This window comes from Scatophagus argus, chromosome 10 (assembly GCF_020382885.2).
Source record: "Scatophagus argus isolate fScaArg1 chromosome 10, fScaArg1.pri, whole genome shotgun sequence".
NCBI lineage: Eukaryota > Metazoa > Chordata > Actinopteri > Scatophagidae > Scatophagus > Scatophagus argus.
This window is the reverse complement of record NC_058502.1, coordinates 15,928,415-15,954,270: the sequence shown is the minus strand read 5'-3', so window position 1 is coordinate 15,954,270 and position 25,856 is coordinate 15,928,415. Positions and strand designations below refer to the sequence as shown.

The following is a 25,856-nucleotide window of genomic DNA, read 5'->3' as shown; positions in this document are numbered from 1 at the left end:
CCTGTATCATAAGCAGCCTCAGCCAGCGATAGCTTTACTGAGGTCTGCAGAATTCCACCAGTTCTCTCAAGCTGATTACATACATGTTGTTTTCTCATTAGCCGAGGCTCCTTGTGGTCTTGTCCTGTGGAAATGGTTGATGGAATGAAGGTAAACGCAGTGCATACAATATGTTAGACTTGATGTCTGCCGACAGCTCGGGAAGAGAGACAAGTCTGTGGAGTGGTTTGAGTTTGGGTGGAGACAGCAGCATTTACTGTAGAACTGCAGACAAATATGCATGGACCCACCCTGGGCTAGTGATCAACTCCTCTGTCATCAGTGTCTTTATCACGCAGACAGAGATTGATATCCAAGGATCAGATTCCTTGGGATTCCTCTTGCGAAAGAAAGTCCCATTTTTCAACCATTTGGAAACCTGGAAGATTTCTGTAGCACTGTTCAACTGTTTTACTGTGTTATTCATGAAAGCTGGCAGCGCTCTTCAATATCTACACACAAATAAGCTCCCACTTCTCCAAACTGCCTTTCCTTTTTGACAGTTGTCAGTGCATGGCTTATTTCTGAAAATGCATAATGAAATTTTTATGGCTTTTTTTGCGACCATGCAGTTATGAGGCTGTTACTGTTAAATATTACAGTCACATTTGCCAAGCTTTTCCCCTGAGTACACTTGAACATCTAAGTGCTTTGTGGATGACTAATGTTTCATGGCTCATGTTTAATGGGTGCGTAAAGGAAAAGAGAAAAGACAATTGAACTACAAAAGGCATGTATGCAAACAATGAGAACTGTATAGGCTTTTCTTTACATCGGAATTTATAATCATTTGGATTACATGTAATCCTGTTTCATGTCATCTGTTATTCCCAAATCCTTCTGTTTCCGCTGAAGTGAACATGATCTTCATACACACCCATGGTTTCCAAACTGCTTTTCTTTTATGACCCTGCAGTCAGATGGACGGAGGGGAATTCCGAGTAGATTTTTATCAGATTAAACACCAGCAAGCGAGTATGAAGGCCGCATGCATTCATTGAGTAGTCACAGTTATCTAGGTAACAGGTAGATGAGATTGACAAATCATAAATTTCCTCCCCCTCTAGAATGAGGTACTTTCACTTAGTTGGATAGCAAACGAGACATCAGGAGCAGAGGAGGAGCAGAGGAGGAGCAAAGGGTCATGGTGGGCATAAGCAATAGAGGGAAAGGGAGTAACAACAATAGTTCAAAGAGTCTCGGTTTGTGTTTGATCCATTGTTCCCGCTGGTCTTTAGAGACCACCACCAACAAGGCATCGTCTTACCCAGGCTAACAGGGTTTTGTATAGCTGAGATACCCTTTGAGATTAGATTCAGGTGAAGCTCAGGGATAGAGGAGAGTGGGAGGAATGGTATTTTGTCAGTATTTATAGCTATAGTTTCTGTGAGCAGAAGACACTTTGGTGAGACTGCACTTTTATGCAGTTTGAATTGTATCTGCAACCGAAGTAGTAATTACGCACATTGTTTTGTTAGATGGTAAAAATGTGACAAGCTGCCTTGAAGGCCAGATAAGCAAATGGCTGTTTTTTTTCTTTATCTGATGGGGATTGTAAATCCCTCTGAGAAGATTATCACAATGACCCATTTTATTCCTCACCCGATTTCCCTCCTGTGTAATTAACATTTGCCTCTATCTTCCTCAGTGGCAAAATTGATGGGTGGAATAGCTTGAGAAATATGTGAGTAAAAGCCAAAAAGGGAAACATCTCAGAGGCACACCGCAATGAATGAGAATTTGGAGGATGCTAATTAAAACAATGTCATGATTTATGACCAGTAACAAAACATTTACTGTTTCAATCCCAAAGGCTTGGCTTCCTGGAAAATGTATCATTTGGTCACAGCTCTGTTAACATCTTTGCTTCAATTCTAGTTGTAATTAAGGGTTTAAAAAGTCAAGACCTCCAGTGCTATATGGTTTGTGTTCAGGGACCTGCATATATTTATTTAAACAAAAACCTATGAGGTAGATTATAGCTATATACCTTTGCCCTTTCTCAATTTATAACTTTTATGCTTAGACTGTTTAGAAGACTGAAAACAAATCAAGGTAAGAAAATCAATCAGCAACCACACAAAGTCAAACTAATTTAAGCAGCCAATGAGTTTATTACAGCTCTGAACTTGTTTCTGTTGGTAAAACCTTTGTCTAATGTCACTTATTTAAACTGAAAAGACTTCCTAGAAAGCCTCTCTGCATCCACATGTGCAGAAGCTGAGCTGCAGAACACTTCTTTTTTGGCCGGCTCATGAATGCACAGGACAGAGATGTTATCTGGCCTTAGGGAGGATGTTTGGGGAGTGGGAGTGGGAGGGCTGTGGGCCTTCAGTGTGCTAATGCAGCTAACAGCCAGGAAGGCAGAGTGTTGACTCTGCAGATTTAAGCCAGCTACTGATGGCTATGGGGCTAAATACTGACCCCATGGACTAATAAAGAAAATCACCTCAGGCACGAGCCGCAGGGGTCAGAGGTAACGGCATGGCTGGGAAAAACACAGGCCGTGGCTTTCGATCACTACACTGCCTAATTGAAATGACAGTTGAAGACCAGTGGGGGTAACAGTGTTTATTTACGTCTTTGTTACGCGGTGAGCAAGCACAAAGATATGCCTGGCCAGGCCAGGGATGACATCGCTCCCGTATGCTGTCTGGCTCCGGGATCTCTGCACTAGTACAATAAGGACTTCCTGTCTGCCATCAGATTCCCCTGCATTCCACTCAGGCCCGGGATGAGGTGAGGGGGAGGCTGGGGACAGGGTTTTGTGAAAGGGTATGAATCCTAATCAAACTGACAACGTGGACCTGTTCCCTCCTTTTGACACTCAAACTGACCCTCAGTCTGAGCTGCCATCTATTAGGGAGATAAAACGGACTGCGATTTGCTGAAGCTGTAATGAGGTTTTCTTTTGCTGTGCTAAATTTCTGTTTCACAGTGTAATTATCTCTATAAAGGCCTTGCAGCTAGCCTTGTTGTAATTTAGACACTGTACAACTAACAATGCTAAAGCACAGCTTGATGGTAGAAAACAACAATTAAGAACATTTTATGATTTTGTTGTGCATGGTACAGACAGCAGGACAACAAATATGTTTATTTATTAACCCATTTGTTTCCACAACTGAAATGTTGAATCGGCTTTGGTACAAGTGTTTTCTGGGCTTGCCTAAGCACAAGGCTGAAGAAATGTTCAAGATTAGTCAAATCATTTGGCTGCAAAGGGAGTTTTCCTTATCATAGGTGACTATATTTAGTCTTTGGGCACTCAGGACGACTGTTTTAGCTGTATGAGATGTACCCACACAGCCTAGGCCAGTGAACTCAAGTAGCCCTTCACCACCTTCACAACACCTTTTTACAAATGTGTTCACATGAATTTCAAACTGGATGTTATTTAAGTTTTAATCATAAAACATGTGAGTATGAAAGAGGATATTAAAATATTTTCACAGAATTGAACTGACTGGTACTTCTTTCATTTGGTTAAGTTTGTATTTGTACTTCCAACCACGTGTGGACTTTCCAACCACTTAGACATTTATTTTGTGAAAGATGCAATGTAAAAAATCAACATCATTCTGTGTGGCAATGAGCATGTGCTCTGAGTAGCTTCTACTGACCCAAAAATATATCACTAATACAACAAACAGTGGAGTATAAGATGACTTCACTGAGCTTTTGCTTAACCCCATATTGCTCTCAATAACAACCAAGCAAAACAAAGAACAGAGGCAATGGCTAAAAAAGGAAAGAACCGCAAATAATGGAAAATGATACACACATTGTGATTATAAAGTCTGTTGAATACACAGATACCATAATATCCTTGTGTGAAAAAAAACCCTGATGTTGCTATTTGAAGACATGGGGGAAGATAGTATTCAAGCTCTCCTGTTTCAGTGGGGTCAAGGTGAGAGAGCAACCTTCAGCAACCTGAGTACTAAAACAGCCTGCTGCTGTCTAGCCTGACTAGACATGCACCATTAATGGCCTCCTGAGAGGACCGTCAGCACAGGAGGAAAAGAACACAGATACTCCCCTCTCACACCCCAGCAGCGCAGAGGACGGGGGAGATTGTACAACTGTAACAGCAAACAGAAACACTTGATTTAAAGGATCACAAAAATGGTCTTCTGGTCATATCATTGATGATCTTTTAGATTACAGCATAGACCTAAATAATATATATGTATGCCCAGTGGATAACTGGGTGAGAGCCCCATGCTAACACTTTAGCACACACTATTTTCAACAGGCTATAGGCAATGGGACACCCAGTGTACACTGTGTCTCATGGTGGAATGTATATGGTTGCTGATAGATAAAAACAACCCTGGATGTGACAAGTTAATGGAATTTGTAAATGACCATTACATGGACAGCCATTTCCTGTGCACAATGACACAAGTGTAATTTCTACAAACAGGACGCTTGCAAATTCCTAACAGGAACGGCACTATGTCATGCAAACTCTGATAATAGTAAGAGGATGATTAAGCTTTAGGTCATTTCAAATGTCTATTCAATGCAGGAAATGAGCAACTATTGTGTTCCCCTTTTCTAATTTAGCTGCTGGGAAGGTTCAGGTTTCTTTCCACACTGTGAAATTAAAGGATCACTGCCTCGGTTCCTCAAATGTTGGCAATCTGCACGAACACTGACGGTTGTCATAGGTGACTAATAAATATGCAGTACATTTGATCCCATTGTGTTTCCAGGCTTCTGTTCAGGCCATTCTAGGTGCTGACGGATTTTATGTGTGACATTACGCTCTCAAAGATGGCCTTTGTGCCATCCTGCATTTCAGTGAGTGATGAAAGAAAGATAGAAAAATGAAGTGTGTGTAAGTGTGTGTCCCTTTTCTATTCAGTCACATCAAGTACAGATTTTTCAGTCTTTTACCATTTCTCCCTCACCCTGAAATCATATACAGATAAGCATGGAAATGCACACATGCAGACATTACAATATATAAATCAGACCACAAATCAAATAAATATCTTGTGATTTTAAAGTAAACTGGACATGCTGTATTGAATGTTTACAATGTAACAAGTGCACATCACTCCAGTCAGACTGATTGACACATTTATTTTGCAAATCTGATCCAGTTTTCTTTACACGTGAACAAAAGAGTGGTATCCGCCTATAGCACGCTCTTAACTTTACCTGTAATCACTCTTCTCTCATAATGTTAATCACACACATTTTAAGTGCTATTGCTGTTTAATGTGTTATTCATGCCAAGATTAAGGGCACAGATGCAAAGCCCACTTTAGAAAGGCAACAGCCAATAAGTGCAGGCACACAGCTGAACTTTGCAAATGCTTTAGCCTATTCCTTAGGCATCCCTGACATCTGCAAACCACTTAAAACCAATTTATGGACATATGGCAGTGCAGATACATTGCCAAATGTTGACAATAATGGGAGATGATCCACAAGCGTTAGACTGAAGATTCGCGCATGGGCTGCTGTTTTATATGTCAGCCACTGTTTATTACTCAGTTTAGACCTCATGTTAATGAAATGCCAAGACAAAGGGAGCTGCTTCAATCCTATTATATTCTTACAGTAAGCATAAACACAGCACAGTATAACTGCTGTTTTATAAACCCACTTTAAGATAACATATCTGTTAGAACTCTTTGAATCTTTCTTACTTCTTTGTCAATAAACATTTTCGGATTTCTCCTTGGTCCCATTTGTTTTATTTATGGCTATTTCCAAAAAGTAAACACATTCCCTTCTCATTCAGCCATGGCATGAATATAACAAGAAATTTAGCCTGTGCAGTCTCAGAAGGGCCACTGCCCTTCCAAAGGATCAGATTTATGTACCCTTAAATGGAGGTAATTTATTTGTGTTAAAAAGACTTGGTCAAAAGTTAAACATGGTTCTCACTCTGCTCCCATAGTGATAGCCAGCAGGCAAACTCAGACTTGTCTCTACGTTGTTATCTATCATAAATTTCTCTCATGAACTGTATAAACTCCAAATTAGTCACCTCATGACCAAATCTAAAACAATCACAAACCCTTGTATGTTGCAACTGGTTATCCAGTTTTCATGATTCATAGCATTACACAGGATCATTTCTCCTGAGTGACCTACATACTGACATGTATAAATGTTGGTCAGCTATGCCAGTACTTGCCTAACGTGAAATGATATGCAGTAAAGAAGGTTCAATTATATTCAGCATATTTCCTGTACACCCAAAAATCACTTTCTCCCCCAAAACATTAAACTGACAAAGCACAAGCAGACAAAGAATATCTTTTATAGAAGGGTTACGGTGTCAGAAGGAGTTTACATAAAATATCCTGATGTTTTGGACCTCTGTCATGTCTGCAATGCCACTGACCTGTTGGCAAGCTTCACCTCCTGGTGCTCAATGAAAACCTCATGAGGCCACGGTAAATTTGTCTCAAAGAAAAGATGTCCATAAAGTGTGCTGATCATGGTGAGGCCCGTGACTGTTGTTGCCATCTGCTCACTATTTCCTCTTGCAAAGAAGATAATTGAATCTGAAATCACTTTTCTCTTGTGGTTTAAGAGTGAGAGTCTTGTTTGTAACTGGAGTCTCCACCACAATAGTCTGAGCCCTTGTTTGTATTCTTTATAGAGCTATTTCCCCCTGGTTGTCTCTTGCAACATCTGCCCCTAGCCCTCCAGATCAATATGGACCATCTAATCACCTGCCACACTTAATTAAAACCCAATCATTGCCTTTATGAAAGGCATCAAAGGGCACCATATCCAAAGGGGGTCATGCAGATAAAACTTCAATGGTGTGCTCTGCAGGGCCTTTGCACAATAGAGGTTACTAAAAAATCTTTAAGCTGGTTTGGTGAAAATAGGTCAGGGTTGGCAGCTGTGGGTAATGTGTCCCAGGCCTGGCCTGTGGTCCAACATGCTGCTCACCATATTTAACACCCTTTGTGCCATCCTATCGGCACTAATCTGTCTTTTCACTGAGTGTTAAAATTAATTTGCAGTGATTTCTATGAGGGCACAGGCATCATTAGGGAACCTCAAAGGGGCTACAAAATGGACAAGTTGCCAGTAGTCTGCCTTTGTCCTTGGTCTGCCCCCTTTCTAAATACCCATGACAGCAGCTTTGAAATGCCTGCCTGATGAGGCTCAGATGCTCTGGCTGCGGACATCACAGTGACCATACTTGTCCGGCTGTGAAAAACATCTCATGACAAAGACAAACCCAGAGCAGCAAACAATACCACAGACTGGATTCCAAAACTACCCGAGTCAGAGTCCAGCCTGCATTACTCAGTGATGTATCATGATAATCCGTGTTGGCTCTGAAATTACAGATAAAATTTAATTTGATTTTGCTTTATTTCCTCAAAGCTATCTCAACAGTGCAAGTCCCAAAGGAGAACATCAGTGAAAAGAGATAACCGTATCACTTCAGAGTGCTTGGCATCTACACAAAATGGTGTTCCCATGGGAAAATTGTAGACACAACTGTTTAGTTGAAGCTTTCCAGTGGTGCTCATAATGCCATTAATTGTGTGCAGGGAGAGTTGGAGAAAAGACTAGCCGTGGAGGGCCCCAGAGGCAGCCACATCTTATAAAGCAGGTTTGTGTGAGCTTAATGCAATCTGCTGTTCTGCATGGAGTCAAGGCTGTTGTATTCTTGCTTCTCTGGCTCTAATCGTCTGTCTTTCTTGCTGTTTAATCCTTCCGTATTTAATCTTTTTCTCTGTGTTTTTCTCCCTCACTCTCTCCCCCTCACACATAAACTGCCTCTCACTTAAAACAAGAAGGGAGAATTAATGACACAAACGTTTTTGACGTCTGCAAGAACGCGGGGCCTCTTTATGTCAGCCTCACTGTCACTCTATAAATATTTAAAGATAAACCAATAAACTTAAAGTATAGAGACGGAGAGAAAAAGAGAGCTAAAGAATAAAAGTGAGAGGAGAGCACTTGTGGGTGGGTGTGGTTTGACAGTTCCTATCATCAAATTAAACTTCAATCACTGTCAAAGAACAAATTCAGATTCCAGCAAGCCAATCAGCCAATCTAAGATAAATGATTTTGTTGAGCTTTCCTGCCACACTGGGCGTGGGAACAGACCAGATTCTCACTAAAAAAAAAAAAGCCTGTAAATTATTTCCTTTGTGCTTCAAAGTCCCGAACAACAAAAAAGGTTTGTGTTTATGTGTGGTGTTGTTGTCTTTGAGCCTGTTGGTTGGTGATGTTGGTTTCATGCTGGTTTCTACTGTGCATGTGCAAGTGTAAACAATATTTTGGATCTTCAGCTGCCAGCTCACGTGCAACAGTCTGAGAAACAAAATACAAAAGGATGTCGTCTTTCATTCTTGTAGATAAATAAAACTGTTCAAGGGTCATTTAAAACCGGGGGGGTCCTGTTGCATTACACTTTTCTCAAGGCAGCTTTTTGATCAAAGCCATTTGCAGGATCTCTTTCCTCTCCTGTCCCCCACGCGCCACCCTCCCAGCCTCCCACATCCCACACTCCAACCCCCAAACCACGTCTGCCTTGCTGCTGCTAATCATTGGTGGTCTCCTGACTGCCAACAGTAATTGATTAGGGAGCACAGGACTGGTGGGGGAGGGGGGGGGGAGTTCAACCCAGAAGTTCTCAAGGTCACTGCCCTCTCCTTTCCCCCCCGCCAAACTCCTTTTCTCATGCTATTAGGTATCAGCCACAGGGGAAACTGCAAATATTTGGTACACTTGGTCCAACTTCCAAGAGGTTCGGTGGCGGTGAGCACAAACAGGAAGATCTGTGTAAGCAAAATGGAAGCATCTGTTTAAGCGAAACTCAGTGGTGAAAAGGCTCAGATCACGATGTGTTGATTTATCTGTTGAACTGGGAACTCAACATCCTCAGCTGAATACGCTTATTTTTGTGCTTGCTGCTCCCCTTGCAGCTCTAAGAATGCCACCATGTTGTTTGGCCCTCTGTGGTTGCTCAACATCCTTGACGCTATATAGAGGGTTCTGAATGTTACTCTGAAATAATGACTCCCTCCCATTCCTCCTTGTTTCAGGGGAAGAGGTGACATTCCTTGCCTCTGGAAAGTGACTCATGCTGCTGTCTTGTTTAGTAAATGCAATTACAAGCTGGGTCGACGCACTCTCCCCTTCTGTGAATTAGAGCGGAGAAAAACCCTCTATTTCTTTCTTTTTGTGAGTGCCTGTGTGAGTTCTCTGCATGGCCAAACAGGGTTCACCACACAAACCACCACTGACTATGGACGCAGAGTCTTGATGACTATGGAAACATGACTGTCACAGGAAATGTTCAACATGTTTAACCGTGCTGAAACTGAGCAAGAGGTGACGGTGTTTTAGAGAGGAGCCCTCACAGAGCTGAGGGCTGGTGTTGATGTTGGCTACACAGCCATCTGGGGGATGTCCAGAATCTACCACTCGCTGGGAGTGAGGCAAGTTATAACGCACACAGAGCATGCTCAGATACTCATGGACCTATGTTTGGACATGAAGACTAACTCTCCAAGTGCAATGAAGTCTGGTGATGTAACTTCATGAATGCACGAAGAAAGTCAAATAAACCCAAGAGGCTAAGTTAAAGACAAATAATTAAAATAGTTTAAAATTTACATCGTCACTCAGAGAGCGGAGACCAGTGGGTTCCCATGTCTGTCTCAGTCATCTCTCCCACAAATGGCCCCAGGCCATGGCAGCTGTGAGGCATTCATCTTTGTCTGCTCTGTCACTTATGATGTCTCTCAACATTTATCATAAGGAACTAAATTTTTTTTAGGAATCTGCCAGTTAGGTCACAGATTTTCAGCTCATTTTAAACGTCCCATATAAAGGAGATGAAACATTAATCCCACATATATCTTTTCATTCCCCTACTGCTTATGTACACTCAAACAACATGTAAAAAGGATTATGACCAAACTTGATATTTCTGCAAAGACCAGATCAAGATATCATGAAAGCTGGCCCCACTAGGCTGAGAATAAAAAGCACTTGTGTGGTTTAACTTTATCCAGACTTGTGAATGCCAGAGGAGGTCTTTCTAAGAAGTGGTGGGCTCTGTTTTATGTCCTGTCAGTATAGCACATCTGTTCTCTACTGCCCCCCTATGTTGGCCACGCAGTATTGACCAGGATTGTGACACAGACCCTTACCTTCTAATTCCCTCTTTAACAGTACTACACGATGTTCTAGCAATGTGCACTCGCTCTCAACACGGAAGAATCATACAATTTACATACATTATTATTATTTTTTTTTTTTGCTCAACTGTTTAATTCCAAAAATGGTTTGCAGCTGTTTTTAAGTAGAGGGCAAGTTTCCTTTTTCTAATGCATGCCCTCCTCACTTCTCAAGTGCAGTGCAGCTCTCATCTTGCATCTTGGCCTTTGCCTTTGCTTAGCTTTGCTGCGTCATGCTCACATTTGACATAAAACTGAACCCAAATGTTTACTCATCTGATGCTAACTCTGAGGCAGTGTTGCTCAGTTTCAGACCACCCCTTCATCCCATGGAAACCATCATGTGGGTCTCTGAGTGACATGGATTTAAGAGCACTTTTCACTCCACTACAAAGAGTCTTCAGCCCTGCACTAAGTCTGTCAATAGTCAGCTGGCCTCCCACTGAAAATCACCTCGAGGTGCTCTAATTCTGTTCCTAGCAACAAAGTCTATGGGAGCTTTATTACCTGAAAAGCTGAAAAGTATCTAGACAAACAGAATTAACTGCTTTTGCTTGTAGCTGCTGCCAGGGCACACAAATTACACTATTGTAAACCGACAGATTATTTAGCCTAATTTGAGAATAGTTACTGTGCCTGAGGTCAGCTTTTATATGGGAAAAAAATAGTCAGTGTTGTTAAAACTCCAATTAAGGCAATCTTTGTGGTATATTTTAATTTAAACATAGAGCTGAGTTTTCCATATGAATGTGGGTAATAGAAAGTATTGGCACTTAGGTTTACAAGAGAAGAAAGATGTGTAGAATTACTTTAAAACCCTCGGAAGTTAATACGGATTGCAAACACTGGAGAAGGTAAATATCATGGCTTCTCAGGGGAAAACCTGATGGAGGCAGAAGTGGAAGAAACTGGCAAAATGTTAAAGAAACAAAGTAAAGTAAAAAAAAAAAAAAAAAAAAAAAAAGTAGCAGCTTCTTTTGACTCCAAAGAGACACTGATACGTGAGAGGTGGATGTTGGTGGGTGGGGGGGTAATTATTCCCTTCACTAGACTGTCACTTTCTGGGCGTGAGAAAGAAACACGGATATCATCTTTTCATACAAGCCCATAATGTGGGTGGTGTGGCAAAATGGTTTTAAGCTGAAGCTGGATGACTTATCATGTAGCCGGGAACAGGACTGGGCCTGTGGAATGAAGGAAATGTCATCTGATGCCATAGGGGCTCTATGGGCCAAGCATCCGCCAGCCCATATTCTCACCTGTTTCCATACATGCTGTAAGTCCCCGACAGAGGAGCCACAGAGAAACTGAACACTGACATATAATAATATAATCACATGCTCAATCGTGCATGGACACGTGCACTAATACACACACACACACTGTATAATCACACAAATGCATGACTGATTTTATTTTTACAAGATTACTTTCTTATTTTAATTTCCTACAGTTTAGGTAAAGATTTTATTTTGCCAGGGTATTCCAGTCTTATTAGAACCCTTTGAAACCAGAGCTGTGTCCACAATGATGCTGCTTAACATATCAAAGACCTACATTCATTTCAAGTGTTCACCTGACCTGGAGAGCATGAATTGGTCCATTTTTTACCCACTCCCTAGCAGCACACATTGCAGATGAGTGTTTGTGTTGTATGCAGATGCTGTGGCTTATATTACGGGGCAGTGTTATATCTCAGAGATGTGGACGGTTGTTTATGCTCTCTTCTGTCCGCAGAGGTTTATCTGATCAAATTAATCTGATCAAAGAATGATGTCTTTAGTAGTATAGCCTGTCAGACAGCCACGGCTATGGCAAGTGCTAAGGCAGAGAAACAGAGGCCTTCTAGGCGTCCGCGGAGAAAAAGCATTCAGCGTTTTTTAAGCAGGCTGTTCTGCTGCTCGTCTTTGCAAGGTGAGGAGAAGATGCATCTGCAAGAGCAGGAAGTGAAGATTAACGGGGGCTCTCAGCATCCACACTTGGATCAACAGGGATCAGGTAAGAAGGAGACTATCCAGATTACAGTAGAAGATCTGGGGATAGTTAATACCAGCTTCAGCCTGTTGGAAGAGGACCCCCTGACCCAGGGGAAGAGCATGACCCGTTCAGCCAGTTCTGTGTCTGCCTGCTCGAGGACTCGCTTTCGGAAAAAGAAACGACTGAAGCCTCTGTCTTCACTCCCGTTACAGCCGCCAGCCAAATTCGTCACCACTAGTACCAGTGGAGAAGATGATGAGGAAGAGGAAGTGGACACGTTGCTGTTTGAAAGTGGCACTAATAGCATAGTACCTTCTGAAAGCCTCCTGACACGTCCTGTCATTAATTTGATCCCACCAACCCCTTCTGACATTGCTGACAATGATCAGTTCTTTGACATTAATTCAGAGGAAAGCGTGGCACATACATCTGGCGGTGATGGAAGCTTTGTTGCTGGTGACCAGGAGAGTTATAAGGAAAAGATGGAGACAGTGGAGGCAGAGGAGTCAACAGAGGAAGTCACACTAGCTGAGAATAAGTTCAGTGCCGATAGTGCACCTGGGCCTGAGCAAGGACCAAGTGATGAGTTTGGAGAAGAAAGAGAGGCTGTGCCAGCCAAAGAGGGCGAAAGAGAGAAAACAAAGGTCAGATTCTTACAGAGCGCGTACCAGGTGGCTCCTCTCCCTGAGTACCCTCAGAAAAGTGAGTCTAACAGCGCTGTTTCATTGAAGAAGTACTCTGATAATGTAGAAAATATAGTTGTTTCTGTCTGGTAGCTGGATGAAAAGTGTATGTCTGGTCTTTTTGCTAGACACTAAGCTATCAGAATCAACATTCTGAGCTGTTGCAAAGTATGATTTTTTTTTTTTTAAGAAGGCTAAAAAGGACAGGAAAAGTATAAATGATGCATTAATGATGACTGAATTCCATTTAGCTTCTTCACTTTCAGGGTTCTGGTATTGTACATGCTAGCTGACTTGAATATAACAGGACATTTAAAATTATTTGTAACACTTTTGTTTTTCCTATTTCCTATTAGTCAAAATATCTGCAGTTAAAAATCTCTTGCCTGAACATACACAACGACAAAGCTGAAAAAGTTCTTACTAAAATGTGTTTCTTCAATTTTTTTTAATTTCAAAGGAAATTGTCATCATGGTTTCTATCTCTGTCACAGGGGGCTTCAACACTGGAATTAAACTCTTGTCATTTACTGAGCACAACTTGGGTAAGTTTTCAAAGTATTCTTATTTGAATTTTTTTGTTTCCACTTAGGCAAACTGCAGGTGAGAGGCACCAAATGATTGTTAGTCCCATCCAGCTGCTGAGCTCATGAGTTACCGCTTCGTTTTGATCTCAGTTCCCCATTCAGGTGAAATTGCAGTCATTATGTGACATGGCTACAGTACCTCAAACGCCTCCTTTGGGAATTGCAGAAGTTCTCATTTGTTGGAATCCCCTTTTAGCCATTGTGTGTGTATTCCCAGTGCGTGGTTGGGCAGGCGGTTCCCAGGTTTTGGGTTCCTGTGACTCAGCATGCTCTCCTCCCTCATTCGTCTCTCAAAGAGCTTAATTTCTTTTCAAACCAGTGGAGGACAATAATACTGGAAACGATAGGCATCTCGTCTGCCTATCCATTACAAAAATGTGCTGAAAAGTTTTGACTCTGAAGCTTTGCTTTGTCGTAATACCCTGTGTTTCTGTGTGTGAATGCTTGGCAAACTTTGTCACGCACCAAACCTACATTGCTCAGCACATGTCTGTGTGTGCATGCAAGTATGAAATTTGTTTGTCTGTGCTACCCAGTCAAGGGTGAGAGAACTCACTCAAGCTTCGGCTCGTCCTGACTGTGCCAACTCAGACTGGGAATGATGTCCATCTCTCCATTACTGGTGATTTCACCCTTTAAGGCAACATCAAGCTGTGTCCCTAAGCCTGCCCAAAATTTCCTGTCCTTCTTTGTTTTGATTGGGTTTTTTCTGGAAGACACGGGCTGTATAAAGTCTGAACATGACTGCGGTAGGGTGGGTGTACTGCTAACCTCCATTAGCATTCCCAGACAGCTCTCCATCTCGTGTCTCTTCTGCCATGCACGGTGAAAAGATGTCACAGAGTGAGACTGGAAGTGATTTCACAGTCTGAGGTCAGCTCGAGGTGTGAGCCCCTATATGTCTTCATATTTAGCCTCATTGCTTCTATCACTGGTCAATTCATTCAAGACGGTTGTGTTTAGAATTTGCTTAGCTGTAAGTCAGACTTTATGATCGACTACAGAGTGATTCACAGGCCAGCCAGGTGATGAAGAGAGTGCCAGCTCACTGCCCCCCTCTTTGTGCTCCACTGTCTCTGCAGGGCCCAGACAAGATTCCACCGCTGACACACATAAACCAATTACACTGTCTTATCTGATTCTGACTCCATCTAAACTCCTGTCCATGTCAAACCAGCCTTTCAGAAAAAGTCCCCTGAAATGAAAAACACGTGTTTAAGAAATTAGTCTAAATTCTTGTGTTGGGTCAACTATTTGAAATAAAAATTTTTTTGTTGTGAAGTTTTTTGTATGTGAAGGTCTAAAACTAAAAGCAGTCAAAACAAAAATTCCATCCATCACTATCACGTCACAGTGTTGTGTTTCCTGAGAAAGCCAGGCCCTAACTTGGATGCCATATTTTAAACCTCATTCGTCTTGCTTGTTATTATAGTTAAAAAAAAAAAGCTTGCTGACCAAGTGACATTTGGAAAATGTAAGAATATGAGCTTTCTGTGGGAAAGAACTTGGGTAGTCAGAGAAGTATGCCATCAACCAGATGGACATGAATGTGTCTAACGGGTTGCCAGCTATGTGTACTGTAAATAGACCTGGAGATCTGAAAGAGGAACTAAATCTACAAGAAAGAAGTGGCTCAAAAGGGTGAAAACAAGAACCTCCTTAAATAGTTTGTACCTGGGAAAAAATTCTTCTTCTTGACTTACTGTTTCTATTACTGTGCAGATGACCTGAGCAACATAGATGTGAGCTGCTCTGATATGCTGAAAGCTGATCTTTGTCTGCTTCCTCACACCACCAATATGGACACATATATCCACCAACGGGTATGAAAACCATGCACGCAACATTTTTTCCCCAAAAGCTTTTCTCACGATCTCTTCATTTTGTAAATCACATGCTCTATCCACAACCAACAAGGCCCACACATAATGTATTTAAAGGTATCTACAGAGAGTCACAACACATTCCTGGAAGAAATGTGCTTTATCTGATTTAGACTGTGACTGTGTATTACGACTCATGAAGCTGAAAATACTTACCGACTGTAAATTGATTAGACTGGGCTGGATTTTCAGTTTAATGTTAATTGAAACCTGTGCTATGTGACAGCGGACAATAACACGCTCCAGCAGTGCTGGGGACACAATCACTAGGAGCAGCACTTTTCATGCATTAACCCAGACCTCAGAGCACCAGGAAGAGGAGGGCTCGCCGCAGCAACGTCGCACAACCGTTGGTGAGTCCAGCATTATCACACTAGGGATTGTTCTACGTAATACTATTGCTTCGACTCATATATAATTCAAAAATTACCTTGCAAATCTCTGTTTTTTCATGCCTTTCATGCAGCATCATATATGCCTCAGTGTAAGGATCAGAATGGAAACTTCCCTGAGAAGGTACTGTAAACCATCAAAGCAGGGCCTTCAGGGTGGCATCAGCACACAGCCCAGAGCTGCTGCAATTACAGAACATGCTCTGTTTATATTTCCCAGCTCCCTTGATCTGTCAAAGCAATGACTCTGCAAATAGTCTCAGGATTTTACTCTTTGTGTCCAGGATTTGCCAAGCAAGATTGCTCGTATCCTTAGCGATCCATGTGTTAGCTGAAACACAAAATGGAAAGATTTTTTTTTTTTTAAAAGCAAATTGCTCACCTCCTGCACTTATATTCTCAGAGCATTATCAACAGTTATAGTTTCCTCTGGTACCCTGTCCATTACATGTGAGTAATTTATGCAACATATATCTTAAACAGCCATGCCTCATGTTGGAGCCTCACACTGGGACCACAAATTAAATAAAATGGCCGAAAACATGGATTATGCATGCAGTTTTCGTACATTATGATCTAATAGGGGTTTTTTCTAAAAGTCTTTCTGTCTCATAACATAATAGTGAAAACCTTAATACAAGGCAAACCTCTTACCTCATTTTATCTAATCACTCCGCAGTTACCTTATAAAGCCTCATCTGGCAGTCTTCTTCCCAGGAACACCATAAACAGACAATCTGTGACTAAGGCAACGATTACATAGAAACCGGTGTTTATGGTTCTCAGTTGAATTTCTTTTGAATTTCAAACATTTGTTTACACTTAAACACACAAATGGCTAGCTGTAATATATCAAAACATGGATATCCAACACAGTCATACTTTGACTTTGAATGAATCAGTGATACAGACAATGAGGGAACGCTTTTGAGTTTAACCAGGTTTTGTCTTGATGCTTTTGTTTTGCCTCCTACTATTTTTCACACGCAGCATGATCGAGTCTGAATCATCTTCGTGTGTCATGTCTTTCCAATTCCCAGTCTTTGCTTACTTTACGGATCTTAAAAATTAAGAAATATATGCCACTGTATCACATGTCCAAACAGTGGTTTAAACAGTATGCTGCTTGTGCATCAAGCATTATGACACAGTGAATAATGATATAGGACATTTACAATGGGTTTTTGACTAGTGAAGGCAGAATTTAGCGGAAGGTATGTAACCTCTCCTTCCCTCCAGGGCATTGACAGGCAGGTGGCCAAGTCTCTTGGGAAGCTAAACACAGATGAAGTCTGCCAGTGGTTCACAAAAATTGGACTGCAAAAATGTCTCCCCTTCATCAGAGGTAAAACCCATTATTTCTCTGTCTGTCTCCTCTCCCAGCCTTGCGGTTTTGTAACAAAGGCAACTATTGCCAATTTGATTTATCTTTACCACAGATCAAATCAAAACAGTTTTTGTTTTAAAAAGAACAATTTTAAGTTAAGAGGTAAAAAAGTTGAGGGTAGTGTTCAATTCAACCTGACACCATTAAACACAAACAGGCTCCAATGTTCAGAAATAAGTTTGCTCTTATTAATTTCAGTGGCATTGAAGACAAAATTGGAGATGACTAAGTTGCTTGAAAAAGGTACAAACCTTACAAACTGAAATCAATTTGTAATCAAATCAATTAGCTAAGAGCTAACACAGTCGAAAGGCTTTAAAACGCACATTAGTTACATGCTAATTTTCTGATTTGTTCTGCTTTCACCTTGTAAAGATGTCAATTGTGCAAATTTGCAAATATTCAGTTTTGAACATTTTTATTTTTAGAAAGTAGATAGTTTTCAGTTGTGCAAAAACTCATCATTTGCTTTTATACCAGAATTGTCTTTAAATGTTTGTTGTCAATGATTATTATTGGCAGCAGCACATCTCTCAGATTTCTTTAAGCATGTAAACCTATGAATTATTTTTTCTCTTTCAGAAGCAAAACTGTGTGGAGCAGACATATCTTCAGTGGATGCGAACACTCTGGACGTCCTACATATCACCACACTGCAAGATAGGGAGCAGCTACTGTCTGCCATTTATAATGAGCTGCACCCTCCCACCGCTTTCACCCAGAGACTCGACTCTCTGCTTGGTACACTTTTATCGTTCCAGCACGATAAATAAACATTTTCCTTCACTGTCTGCTATTGAAGTAAGTTGAGAAGATGCTTCATGATGTTTCTTTTTATCTACAGAATCCTCAGGCCCTAATAATGTTGAGACATTCACAGCAACCTTAATGTCAATGAGCAAGTCTAAGTCCTCTCCTCATGTGAGCTGCCTGAGCATGAATCAACGTTCTCTCAAGCTCAGGTACAGCCTCTCGTGTATACAATGAAAGCAAACAAAAAAGAAGCTTTGTGATAATCTCTTGGCTTTTTTCTAATATAGAAACAACAGTCAAAACTGCATGGTTCAGAGGAATACTCAACTAATAGAGATTACTATTAATGGTGAGTCACTGAATTGGTTTACACGCACTATATGCAATGTCCCTTAGACAATATAAAGAAAATCCACCCCTGAAAATTAGTGCAGTATGAATGGGATGGATGTTGCTTAGCTTTTATCACAAACACTGATGTGGTCCCTTTATATTTCGTCTGGCCGCCGTGCCATGTGTTGCAGCATCAGAGCGGATAGTTCATCTCAGAACCCCAAAGGAAACAACGGTGGGAAAAATCAAGGATTCCTGTGTCAAAATGTTGGGAATGACAGAAGATAAGAGCCTCTTCATACTGAAAGAAACACAAGGTGCACAATACATGATGCACAGCACACATCATAAAATCATCATCATATATAATTATCCCACGCAAAAAACTGATGACATATTCACATACTGTAATGTATGCACTGATATGAAGGTTCATCAGAGGAGCTGCCACCAGATCAGCAGATTGGGAGTCTTCTGAAATCGACATCAGAGAACAGACAACTAGAGCTACACTTGTGCAAAACAGTATCACCAATAATTTTGCTAATATTTATATGTAAGGTACCAGTCTTTACCTCAAATATAATATTTAAGAAGATACCTCTCTGTATGCTTTTGCATCATAGGAGAAGTCATCAGGTATTGCTTCACAAAATAATCCTGAGGCCAACAACTCTGATGAGAACAGCAGCATCAACAAAAATGGGAACCAGACAGCTAAAGAAGAGAGGATCAGGGAGTTAAAGCAACAGGTGGACTCCCTTCAAAATGTCATCCTTCAGGTCAATCACTTTCTTCGACTACATCTATTAAAAATGTCACCAACATCTGCTCTACATCTAAAGTAGTCATAACTGTGAGAATATAATCACCACTGAAAACTAATCCTTTGACTCCAAAAGGTCCAGGAGCTCCATCATGAACTGGTAGCATTTTGTTCAGAGTTAAAGAACATGGATGGAGATGTGAATACCGAGAAGCTTGGCTCTGCTGAGCTGAAGCAGAGGCTGGAGTTGGTTAGAGTCCGACTGAATGACAAAAGGCAGAGCCTGCAGGCCCTCAGAGACAACCCTAACAACTCCACGGCTCACAACAAGAAGTAGGCAGACTTTCTCTGTTAATCAGTAGCTTGTTCAACAATGCATAAAACTTTTCTGTCACCCTCCAAAGATATAACAGGCAGTTAGATTAGAACATACTGTAAACACGAGCAAATTCAGCCACCCAGTATACTATATATGAAGGTACAGCGGACATAAAAGGTTTAGAAACAGTTAATCAATAAGTGAATATGTAAGCTAATAGAGGCTAAAAATCTTTATAGACTTTTAGGGAATGTAGTTTTTGTTTCACCAAATAAAATTAGAGAAATTGGAGAACTAGCATCTACAAATTCCCACAATGTCCAGCATGTATTACTTTGCAGTGATATATCTATTCCACTTAGAGTAGATATATAGAAGTCAAAAGGCCTTGCAAGCCCAAGGAAAATAAACAAAAGGTCTTCTATGTTTATTTAACTACAGTGAAATTCACAAAGCCAATTATATCTAAAATAGATATTTCATAAACCTGGCATGCATGTATGTGTGAACATCTGTGACCTTTTCCATAATGTGGCATTCAGGCAGCTGGATGTTCGTCTCTTGGAAAAGATGAAGCTGAATTGCCAAGTGTTTAAAGAGGAGATTTCCATCGTGCATCTCAACCGACAGATGGCTCAACTCCAAAATGCTCTGCAAGAGAGCCATGTTAAGGTACTACTGATTTAATTAATATTACTAACACTTCTCTTGGATTATTTGTACTACTGCAGAAACCAACAAGGTCTTGTCAGTGAGTGGAGTTTAATGAGCAGCATGTGAAACACAGTTACACCAAGACGTGGGAAAGCTGTATGGTCTGAGTCAGAGAATGTTTTGTTTGCTAAAAATAAACAATGAGAAACTGTTGCACCAAAACAACATTAGTTATCAAGAGAAGCATGTATGGTATGGGAAACTGAAATCAATCTTCTGCTGAAGAAAGAACAGAGTCAAATTTGGTGATTTTGGCAATGCCAAATACTGTTTTCCCTCTGCCTCCAGTGGGTAGGATTTATATCTACAGAGGGAGCAGGTCTTCTACCAGAATGGAGAAACCATCCACTGCCTCTTGAGAGGCCTTTTGTGTTTTTCATGTTTTACAGCCATACTAACGGAGGGTAAGGCAAAGGGGGGGGGGTGTCAGCTGGTTGTTATCTGCAACCACACAGCTAAATGACACTAAATCCCACACACTGGACCTTTAAACGTGTCAGACCAGCTTGTGCAATACACCAATGGTAACTGGCATTTTCCGCGCTAATGAAAGCCACATTGTGAGGATCACCTACAGGATAAATGAATCTGTAGAACACTTAATTGTCTGACAGTAGAATTAGGACACGCTAGAAAAGGTCGTAACAGCTTCCTGATGTGGTAGGTCATTACTAGACACTTTTATGTCCATCATGTTTGATCCTCTCTTCACTGTTCTCCTGAGTGACAACACAATGCTCCATTCACTCTACTCTGTTTCATTAGGCTGTGCAGCTAGTCCCGTTGTGTGAGAGTGGATATAGAAGGTTGAGTGAAGTCTTTTGGATGAACATGCACTTTTTCCAAGAAAATGATGCTTAGCGCTGACATCCGAGAGCCTGTGACCATACCAACAATGGAATGTGTGTGACAAAAGCCAATGGGAGAGTGCAATGGAGAAATGGGCCAGCATGTGTAAAACTATCTCCATCTATCCCCGGAGGAGCCCACTTCTTTTTTAATGTGGCTCTTTTATCCCGTTGGAGAAGCCCTAACGAGGTGCCATGAAAGGACACACGCGGCTTCAGCTTTGAAAGGTGCCCCGTGTCACGTTGCCGCCCCAGGGCCACGCTTTTTTAGGTGCTGAGTTTGTGGGAAAAGCAGCAGCGCTAATGTTTATCATATGACCTAATCAGAGTTAACACACAGGTCAGAGCTGAGGAGCAGCCTGGGAAACTGATGGAGCTGCTGCTCTAATAAGGAGCAGACTGCCCTGTGTTTGGTCTTGTAGGCTGCCCCGCATTACAGAGAATAAGGAAATATTTCATCATTGCAGTCTAATCTCCAGGATATATTGTAACTTGTAACTAGAGAGCATCAATAAAGCAGTCAAAAGGGAAGGAGAAAGAGAAACAGAGGGAGAGAAGGGTGAGAGGAGGGGAAGGACAACAACTAGCGGAAATTATTTTAAATAAGCAACTCAAAAACTTCACACACACGCTTAAAGAGGGGAAATTGGAAGAATTACTGATTCACCCACTTTTTTGTCACATGTTTGAGGATGAATTGACTTGTGAGACGACTCTGCCTTCTCTTTTCCATGGCATACCCTTGACTGGATAGGATGCTTCCAGTTTTCATATAGAAACAGTTATGTGATACGAGTTGTAGTTGATCGATGTGGTCAGACTGTCTCCCATTACTCTGTCCTCCATTTTGACAGTGTTAAAGATCTCTTCTGTTGGAGCAGCCAACACGTCCACATTCAGGATGACAGCACTGAATGCAGCAACTACTAACACCCATCATTATAAAAGAAATGTGATCCCTTCCACTTAGCATCGAAGTTGTCTGGCCTGTCAGAAAATCATTTCTCACACTGAGTGAAACAAATTTCTGTCACAGATCATGTTGTAGCTTCCTACGATGGAAGCAAATTAGTGTGTTTATGCAATTTGCAACTTACATCCAGTTTAAACGAGTCATTATTTTGCACCTAACTGACCTTGGTTTTTTCGAATATGAGTGTTTTAAATACCACCTAACAGTCCACTGGTGGTGTATATGGGATATATGCCCTGTGTCTGGCACAGGTGTGTGTGTCACAGGATTTGATCAGCTCTTGTGGATAAACAAGAAGAATATGAAGAGAAAATTCCTTGGGCTTTTGGCGTGTGTCCAACATTGAGGCAAACTAAAAGGGAAAATGATGCGGTTAGAGGGTCTTTCTCAAGGGGCTTCAGCTGCGTTTCCGTGAATATATCCTGTCTGGCTCACTTGTCTGAGGAGAGAGAAGCCTTAGCTTTGACCCCTGACCCAGGCAAGGCGGCATCTATTGCTGCAAGGCATTCACATGCCATTGGGGGGAAGGGGGAGTATGTCAAGAAGTTGGATAAGGGAACACTGGAATTCAGTGGTCAGACTCACAAGTTTTTTCTGATCCCTGCAAGCTACTTGTGGTGTGATTTTTTCCAAAGCTAATCATTACATCTCGGTGGTCTTCTGGCTTTGACGCAGCTTCGTTCTTGTGGAGTTTCAAGTAGTGGTATCTGTAATCTTTAAGGTTTTATTTCAAGAAATAAAGATAGTTAATTTCCTGTTTCAGAGGCACAGGCACACACACAGAAAATTTTAAAGATTGTTTGACTTCTGTGAAAGATTCTTTTGAAAAGGCTATACTTAGTTACTTATGATCCCCTTTAAATATCTGCCATTAAAGAAATGGTTTGTCAGTTTAGAAAATACAATTCTTGTTGCCCAGAGTTAAATAAGAAGCTGGATACCATTCTAACATCTGTCCCTTAAATACAGCCAGAAGATGGTTAGCTTAGCCTAGCATAAAGGCCAGGAACAGGGAGAAACAGAAAGCCTGGCTGGCTCTGTCCAAAGGAAAAGAAGGTGGGGCCCCTGGAGGGCTTTTTGTTGTTACAGAGCGGTTGCGGACCTGATGACAGGACTCCACTAAGTCAGTGCAACAAGAAATAACCCTGAATATAACCCCCCTTAAAACTTGTGGTTTTTATATATTTTTTGTGCTTAATAAACAACCAAGCTAAAACATAAGCTTTTGGACACCATCAGGCAGAGCCAAGCTACCTGCTTCAAAGATAACAATCTCCTGACTGTACAATTACATAGCAGTATGTATTCCTTCACCTTTGCTTTACTTACTGCAAACATACTACTAGATGATATTGAAGTCTGATTAAAGCATGAAATGGGCCTTGATTTTTACTGCTGCTTGGGTCACACACAGTATATTTTGCATGAAATTTACATTTATCTCAGTCCACCACAAATGGGATATGCCTTGCAGTCTGATTTAAATCCAGAATGTTTGCTTTTGAGCAGTCTGTGCCTTTGCATTTGTAAACATGTGTTTGCATTCTTTCTGTTTCTGCATTCAGGAGAAAGTCCAGAAAAAGACTTTGGCAATCAGTAGCCTGGGCCAGCTGGTATCCCTGCAGTCTCCAGCCATGCTGCTGGTTGTACAGGAGAACCATGACCCTGATGGCCATTATGGCTTCACATGTTGCTACAGAGAAGGCAGTGGGCTGGTGGTGGTAAAGGTGGACAGTTCTCACCTCTGCGTGGGTGACAGGTAAACACAAACATATATAAAAAAATTCAAATCAAGCAATTTATCCAGGCTTAACGGCAAATACTTGGTTAGTGTTCACGAGAGGCCACCTAGTTAGTGAGAGTACTCTTGAGTATTCATCCCACACATTTCTTTCATCGCTCTTATGTTTCTATGCCTTGTAGCTATGTAAATCCCTCAGATATTAGCCCCAAAATAAGCAAACACTGTAATGTAATGCTTGGATGCAGAAGAGAGAGAACAGCAGATAAAAGAGTTTCATATAATTAAGCAATTACTGCATTACAGCAAGTACATACTTAGATACGCAGCACTCTCAAACTCATGGGTATTCATACACAAACACACACATACTCACACACACACATTGCAGTTGACATCCCTGTTTGAGACAATCCTACCAAAGAAAGATCCTGCATGATAATGCAGAGACAGAACCACAGAAACTGAGCTTTGAGCTTCACTGTGTGTGTTCACTAATCACAGCATCTTCTTTACACAGCTAAAGAAAAAAACACAAAAGGCTTCTCACTTTTATCCAGGTGGCTATAAATAATTTTTTTAATAAGCTCTGTGTAAAGATGATGTTTTTAATATTTCATGCTCTGTGATTTGTGAATTTATGAAAGTAAACATTACAGTTGAAAAAACAACTTTGAAGGAGCTGAGAGAGAATCTTTAGTTACAAGGTTTCTTTTTTTAACAAAATGAGATGATCCACAACTCTATTGACGACGCTGTGTCTTTGACATGCTTTATTAATGTACATGTTTCTGTTTGTTATTGGCTTTGTAGACTGGTGGAGGTGAATGGTGTACCGGTGGTCAATGCTACACTGGAAGAGTTGAATGAGATCCTGTTGCAGGGACCCAGTGCTCAAATTGTTGTCCTTCGCCAGCCCCCACCCAGCCTCACCTCCCAGCAGCACCCTCTGCTCCTGCAGGACCTGGTGAACCCTGATCCCACCCCAACAGTTTCCCCAGATAGAGATGCAGTCACCATGGAAACTCCTCCACGGAGGAAAGTGATGGCTATCTGATGATACGAGATAATTACAGACAAGATAGAAACTGTGGTGATGAGTATGTCTATCTGTAGAATAACTTGTAATGTGAAATGGCATGCCATCTTCTGTTAGTTATTTGCTTCCTGATGTGAACATGTTTTCTGCATTGATAAAAATGTTTTTCATAGATTCCTGGAACCAAATGCGTTTTTTTTAAGGCATGTCAAATAGTAATGTGGCTTTGGGTTTTTGTGTTTTTATTTGACATTTTTCTATTTTAAAGCGTCACCATATGACTTTAACTTTGTTCTTTGTAGACAGTAATATATAATCCATATTGTTTCAATGTATGGACAGAAAAATGCCTGTGAAAAACATATTTCTAGAAATAAACAAAGAATACAAACACAATGACTACAATCATTTATTTTATTTTTTTTTCTATTTGAATCTCTTTCTGTTTCACATATTTGTGGCATGACTGAAAGTGAACAGTAAAAAGAGAAGACAGAGGCAGATAGTGCTTGGCTCCACTGCATATGTGATAAGGATTTCTTTTTTAGCATCCAGCAAAATAATTCCTCAGGGTACAACAATATAAGCCTGATTAGGACTCGTCATGCTTCACCTTTTTAAAGCACAGATAGAACTGAGGCCAAAAATAAAATATGTGACATAGTGTAAGAACACATCTGTAGGCTTTGCACCCTATCTACAAGCTTTCTCCTTACAGATTAGATGCTAAGATGACCTAGAACAGGGTTGCGGGTGACTTTGTAAAAGATGAGTCACATCTTCCCTTTATATGTTGTAATATGTAATATGTAATGTAATCCACTGTGCTGTAGGAATAAACCCTTGGGCCCGGAAATGCCTCGTCCCTCAGCCTTGTTCTCCCTTGTTAAGTGGCAGTGAATCATGCAATTCTGACAGAAAGACAGCACAAACACTACCAAACCCTGACCCAGACCTCTGGGGTCCAAAGAGCCTGAGAGGAGAAGTGATGAGACCAGATTTGCTTGTCAGTTGATGAGAAAGGTCACAGTTCAGTCACCAATACATTTGTGCATTAATGGTGTTGCAATCAAAGGAAAAGGAGCTTGATATAATCCCGATGATGAGAGAGATGGTATTTTCTGGTTGCCAGACAGAAGAAGGGAGGAGTATAATACTGGAGAGCTTTGAGATAGTTAGTTGCAGACATGGGAAACCGAAGTCAGCCATGCAGCAATACGTTCATTTACCCACTG

General features: G+C 41.1%; 1 protein-coding gene across 1 annotated transcript; it reads left to right on the top strand.

Annotated features, from left to right (window-relative positions):
* Positions 1 to 13,316: 13,316 nt before the first annotated feature.
* LOC124066466 lies at positions 13,317 to 24,966 on the top strand. The gene is made up of 15 exons (XM_046402853.1): positions 13,317 to 13,431; positions 15,196 to 15,296; positions 15,583 to 15,709; positions 15,823 to 15,872; positions 16,988 to 17,093; positions 17,718 to 17,876; positions 17,980 to 18,097; positions 18,176 to 18,237; positions 18,413 to 18,538; positions 18,652 to 18,746; positions 18,848 to 19,003; positions 19,124 to 19,320; positions 19,849 to 19,978; positions 23,407 to 23,600; positions 24,396 to 24,966. Exons 1-15 carry the CDS (start codon positions 13,359 to 13,361, stop codon positions 24,637 to 24,639), a joined length of 1,938 nt encoding a protein of 645 aa, XP_046258809.1. The 5' UTR covers positions 13,317 to 13,358; the 3' UTR covers positions 24,640 to 24,966.
* The last annotated feature ends 890 nt before the right edge of the window (positions 24,967 to 25,856 follow it).

Excerpts from the sequence above, each read along its gene's own strand:
- LOC124066466 (XM_046402853.1), top strand. The coding sequence starts at position 13,359 with ATGGTTTCTATCTCTGTCACAGGGGGCTTCAACACTGGAATTAAACTC. Across the intron at positions 17,877-17,979 it reads GAGACTCGACTCTCTGCTTG|AATCCTCAGGCCCTAATAAT; the intron begins GTACACTTTTAT and ends TTTTATCTACAG. Across the intron at positions 18,238-18,412 it reads AATAGAGATTACTATTAATG|CATCAGAGCGGATAGTTCAT; the intron begins GTGAGTCACTGA and ends CATGTGTTGCAG.